The sequence below is a fragment of the Sphaeroforma arctica genome (assembly GCF_001186125.1).
Source record: "Sphaeroforma arctica JP610 unplaced genomic scaffold supercont1.1415, whole genome shotgun sequence".
Taxonomy (NCBI): domain Eukaryota; class Ichthyosporea; order Ichthyophonida; genus Sphaeroforma; species Sphaeroforma arctica.
Genome location: NW_014039143.1, coordinates 9,972 through 15,536, shown reverse-complemented (window position 1 = coordinate 15,536; position 5,565 = coordinate 9,972). Strand labels below are relative to the sequence as shown.

At 49.8% G+C, this 5,565-nt stretch overlaps 1 protein-coding gene across 4 annotated transcripts; it reads left to right on the top strand.

The window, feature by feature from the left end:
* Nucleotides 1–647: 647 nt before the first annotated feature.
* Nucleotides 648–5,559, top strand: SARC_10853 (serine/threonine protein kinase; the record flags this gene model as incomplete). Of its 4 annotated transcripts, XM_014295088.1 has the most annotated exons (13): nucleotides 648–774; nucleotides 888–986; nucleotides 1,105–1,207; nucleotides 1,326–1,420; nucleotides 1,539–1,649; nucleotides 1,768–1,866; nucleotides 1,985–2,092; nucleotides 2,211–2,309; nucleotides 2,428–2,538; nucleotides 2,657–2,755; nucleotides 2,967–3,173; nucleotides 3,263–3,438; nucleotides 3,542–5,288. In XM_014295088.1, 13 exons carry the CDS (start codon nucleotides 673–675, stop codon nucleotides 5,286–5,288), a joined length of 3,156 nt encoding a protein of 1,051 aa, XP_014150563.1. The 4 variants fall into 4 exon arrangements, with proteins under 4 accessions (XP_014150563.1, XP_014150561.1, XP_014150562.1 ...); XM_014295086.1 differs by lacking the exons at nucleotides 1,326–1,420; nucleotides 1,539–1,649 and having other exon boundaries at nucleotides 673–774; nucleotides 1,105–1,203; XM_014295087.1 differs by lacking the exons at nucleotides 1,539–1,649; nucleotides 1,768–1,866 and having other exon boundaries at nucleotides 673–774.
* Between the last annotated feature and the right edge of the window lie 6 nt (nucleotides 5,560–5,565).

The window sequence follows — 5,565 nt, the reverse complement described above, 5'->3', positions numbered from 1 at the left end:
ATTGTAGTTGATAGCGACTTACTTGACGCCCTTAGCACCCGTAAGCGCTACACCGACATGATCACACTACACGACCAATTGGTGTACTTGCACAAAGGACCCATACCACCCCAAATACTGATAAACTGTGTGTTCCCAAAGCCACGGCTCATGACCACAATAGTACACACCCTCCTCATAGACTCTGAACACCCACATAACGAGTATATCCGCCACAGGTCTTCGGACACAAGGCATTGTAATATTATATATATCACTAGCGTGTAAACAAATAAAGATACCTAAACCCTAAACCCTAAAACCCTAAAATCTTGAAACAAATTTCTGGGCCAGATTTTTGAAGCCAGTATTTGAGCCACCGTTTGTGGGTCTAGGAATTTGAAAATATTTTTTGAAACAGTTTTTGAAGTCAGCTCCCGGGGCTCAGAATTTGAATTTTTTTTTTTGAGCCAAGATTTCAAGACTGTGTGTGTGTGTGTGTGTGTGTGTGTGTGTGTGTGTGATGTTTCCAAAAAAAAAAAAAGGGCACAAAAGTCCCGAGAGGCTGAGACTGTAAATGTTCTCAAAAATTAACCGAGAAGGATCGAAACAGCAAATACTAAAACATACTTGTAAATGAAGTAGGCGGAATATTTGTATACTTTCAACAAACCTAAATGCCCCTACAAAACCATGAAGGAACAGCAAGTACATAAAGCAGCTCGGACGAGGGATGTTACTACGCTTAGCAATATATTGCAGATCGATGAATCACAAATTGGTACTTTAGACGAGGTATGTTCATATATGCCAGCACATGTGTGGGGCGAGCGCGTCTACGTACAGTACGTGTGCGCCTACATCTATAGCGCCAAGGTTGCTAACAATTGATGGTTTCGTTGCAACAGAATGGTGGGACTCCGCTGCACATAGCATCGGAGAATGGACACAAGGACGTGGTTGAGCTGTTGCTGGCCAAGGGTGCGGATACCCATGTCAAAGACGAGGTAAGTGGATCCTAATGTATATGTACCGGTGTGTGGGTGTGTGCGTCTACGTGCTGTACGTGTGCGTCAACGCATATATTGCTAAGGGTGCTAACAATTGATGGATTCGTTGCAACAGACTGGTTCGACGCCGCTGTATTTGGCATCGAAGAATGGACACAAGGACGTGGTTGAGCTGTTGCTGGCCAAGGGTGCGGATATCCATGTCAAAGACAACGTAAGTGGATGCTGATGTATATGTACCAGTGTGTGGGTGAGTGCGTCTACGTGCTGTACGTGTGCGTCAACGCATATAATGCTAAGGGTGCTAACAATTGATGGATTTGTTGCAACAGTTAGCTTGGTCACCGCTGCGCATGGCATCGAAGAATGGACACAAGGACGTGGTTGAGCTGTTGCTGGCCAAGGGTGCGGATATCGATGTCAAAAACAACGTAGGTGGATGCTAATGTATATGTACCAGTGTGTGGGTGAGTGCGTCTACGTGCTGTACGTGTGCGTCAATGCATATAACGCTAAGGGTGCTAACAATTGATGGATTCGTTGCAACAGGGTGGTTTGTTTTCGCCGTTGACGCCGCTGCAAGAGGCATCGCAGTATGGACACAAGGACGTGGTAGAGCTGTTGCTGGCCAAGGGTGCGGATATCCATGTCAAAGACAACGTAAGTGGATGCTGATGTATATGTACCAGTGTGTGGGTGAATGCATCTACGTGCTGTACGTGTGCGTCAACGCATATAACGCTAAGGGTGCTAACAATTGATGGTTTCGTTGCAACAGTTAGCTTGGACACCGCTGCGCATGGCATCGAAGAATGGTCACAAGGACGTGGTTGAGCTGTTGCTGGCTAAGGGTGCGGATATCGATGTCAAAAACAACGTAAGTGGATACTAAAGTATATGTACCAGTGTGTGGGTGAGTGCGTCTACGTGCTGTACGTGTGCGTCAATGCATATAACGCTAAGGGTGCTAACAATTGATGGATTCGTTGGAACAGGGTTTGTTTCCACCGTTGACGCCGCTGCAAGAGGCATCGCAGTATGGACACAAGGACGTGGTTGAGCTGTTGCTGGCCAAGGGTGCGGATATCCATGTCAAAGACAACGTAAGTGGATGCTGATGTATATGTACCAGTGTGTGGGTGAGTGCGTCTACGTGCTGTACGTGTGCGTCAACGCATATAATGCTAAGGGTGCTAACAATTGATGAATTTTTTGCAACAGTTAGCTTGGTCACCGCTGCGCATGGCATCGAAGAATGGACACAAGGACGTGGTTGAGCTGTTGCTGGCCAAGGGTGCGGATATCGATGTCAAAAACAACGTAGGTGGATGCTAATGTATATGTACCAGTGTGTGGGTGAGTGCGTCTACGTGCTGTGCGTGTGCGTCAATGCATATGACGCTAAGGGTACTAACAATTGATGGATTCGTTGCAACAGGGTGGTTTGTTTTCGCCGTTGACGCCGCTGCAAGAGGCATCGCAGTATGGACACAAGGACGTGGTTGAGCTGTTGCTGGCCAAGGGTGCGGATATCCATGTCAAAGACAACGTAAGTGGATGCTGATGTATATGTACCAGTGTGTGGGTGAATGCGTCTACGTGCTGTGCGTGTGCGTCAACGCATATAACGCTAAGGGTGCTAACAATTGATGGTTTCGTTGCAACAGAATGGTATGACGCCGCTGCACGGGGCATCGCAGAATGGACACAAGGACGTGGTTGAGCTGTTGCTGGCCAAGGGTGCGGATATACATGTCAAAGACAACGTAAGTGGATCCAGATGTATATGTACTAGTGTGTGGGTGAGTGCGTCTACGTGCTGTACGTGTGTGTCAATGCAAATAGCGCTAAGGGTGCTAACAATTGGTGTTTTGTTGGGCTCTCGCAAGAAGGAAGACGTTGCATGCGGACTAGTTTGTGAAAATGTGGATTCGCCGATTGATGCGTGAGATTTTAATTCTTGTTGGTTGATTACAGTCCGGATCTACACCCCTCGAACCTGAAGTAGTGGGCGAGATGCTACAAGAGTTTGGCACCCTGAAGGGCCAAGTATGTTTGTTGCAGGTGTCGTTAGAAACGTCAGAGGCAAATGAGGCGAGCCTCACGGAACAAGTGCACACCTTGAAATTGCAACTGGAGGAGTCGGAGGCAAATGTTCAAGTTTTTCAGGATCGTTTTGACTCTGTAAGTGATGTCGGTTCGTGATTTCACTGGCTTTCTTGACTCGCTTCCATTTTGTGATATAAAAGTAACGCGTGCACAATCTCCCACAGTCGCATTCCAAAGATGAGGGGGAGGAAGTCATCGTTCGAATCGATCCTGATACTTGCACACGTGTCTCGGTAGCCTACATCAACCACCTAACCGATCATTTCAGCGACCATCGGGTGGTGGGCAGGGGGGCGTTCGGGACAGCTTACCGTGGCATCGACTTGGTGACCAACCTTACGTATGTGCAAGAACAATACCAAATTCTCGCAAGTTTCTGTGCACGCTGATATAAATGTAAATGTTTCGCACGAAATAACGCTGGTCACGCACCACCTTTTCAGGTTGATCGTTAAGGCACTGCAGAGCGAGACCGACTTTGAATCGAACCGCACCAGCGTGGAGCACGAGGTCGAGCTGCTAGAAAGAATCCGACACCCCAATATCATCCGACTAGTAGGCTGGTCACTCAGCCTAGAAACACGGGCGGCGTACCTGGTGTACGAGCACGGTGAGCACGGCAGTCTGGCCGATAACCTGGTGGACGACACCAAAGCGAGACTCCTTGTCCCGCCCGTGCGAATGCGCATTGCGGCCGGCATCGCCAAGGCGCTCGCGTTCATGCACAATCCGAAGCAGGGGGGTGGGCAAGTGTTCCATCGCGACGTCAAATCCGCCAACGTCGTCCTGACCGCCACTCTCGAACCCAAACTGATCGACTGTGGGCTGGCCTTTATGGTACCAGACGCCCCACAGGCTCTCAAGCACCCCACGTTCACGGTAACCACGCAAGCGCGGCAGCGTGGGTTCGGTACACCGGCCTACTCGTGTCCAAGATACTTGATGAATAACAGTCGCTACGGTGAGCGAAACGAAATTTATTCGTTAGGGCTGGTTCTCTCAGAGTTGTTTAGTGGTCGTGTGTTGGAGTCCATGAGCGATGAGGAGGACGTTGACGATTTCCGTATTGACGCCGAAAGTAGTGGTCTGCACATCGATGCACGATGCGAGAGCGACAATGCCGCAGCAAAGAGCGCGCTCGAAAACCTGAGGGGTGTGGCGCAACGGTGTCTAGGCAAATCCAAACACCGACCATCATCAAGGGTCGCCATGATGGAGCTTGTTGCGCTTGACCGCCAACAACAAGCCAGCATGACGCCCCAAGATGCGCAACGACAGACGGAGCACGGATGGCGGCTGCGCCTTGAGGTGGAGACTCAGCAGCGGCTGCGGCTGGAGAACCAACTGCGGGCTGAAACGGCTGCGTTGAGAGCGTTGCGTGACGAGGCGATTCGGCGCGAACGAGATATTGAAGTTCGCACAGCCGAGTGTCTAGTGTGTTACGAGGAAATTGTCATTGGTTCGCACACAGACAGCGACAGCAGCACCGACAAATTTACGGCGGTCGGATATCTGGAATGCCGTGACGGGCACACTCTCTGTCGTAGCTGTGCCCAGGCACACATACGCGAGTGCTGTAATGTAAACTACAACGGGCCGGGGCGTGTCAGGGATACACACGAGCTGCTGTGCCCCAACCACCCGGGCGAGTGCCTGGCTGTTCCCTACACGAATGCGCAACTCGCAGCGGTGTTGGGGGCTGCAGCCTACGAGACGTACTTGCGCAGCATCATGATTGTGCGTGAACAGGAACTTGAACAGCAGTTCCGGAACGACCTCGAACGCACGCTGGCAGAACGCCAGCAAGAGTCGGACATTGACAGGCACGTACGCGTGATTTGCGATGAGATGCTGACCTTACGGTGTCCCAATAGCCTGTGTCGGAGAGCACTGATTGACTTTGACGGGTGCACCGCTTTGACATGCGATCTGTGCGATCGAGCCTTCTGTGGCCTTTGCTTGGAGGACTGTGGTCGCGACGCACATGTGCATGTGGCCCACTGCCAATGGAACCCCAATGAAGACGGTGATGTTTTTGTTGAAGAGAAAAGTGTAGCAGCGATTCAAGACCGTGTTAAAGGTGCAAAGATAGCGGACTATCTGAACAATGTACAATCTCAAGCGGTGAGAATTGGGGTGGAGGAGAGACTGACAGCCGAGTTAAAAGAGTTGGGTGTTGAGTTGCCGTGATTAGTGCTGCATGCAAGTCTACAAGAATAAGTGCTACATACATACATATGTACATATATATAAACATGTATGCACACACATATATATATATATATATACATTTATACATATATACACTCGTTGTACCGTGCACGGTTGATCAAGAGGCCAAGTATTGGCAATGCCGGACCCGACGCGACTTCCAAAAAAAGACATGTAGAGACAGCGCGTGTAGGCACCATTGCACTACACACGACACTTGCTTGTTTGGGTATAAGTTTATACACACACACACACA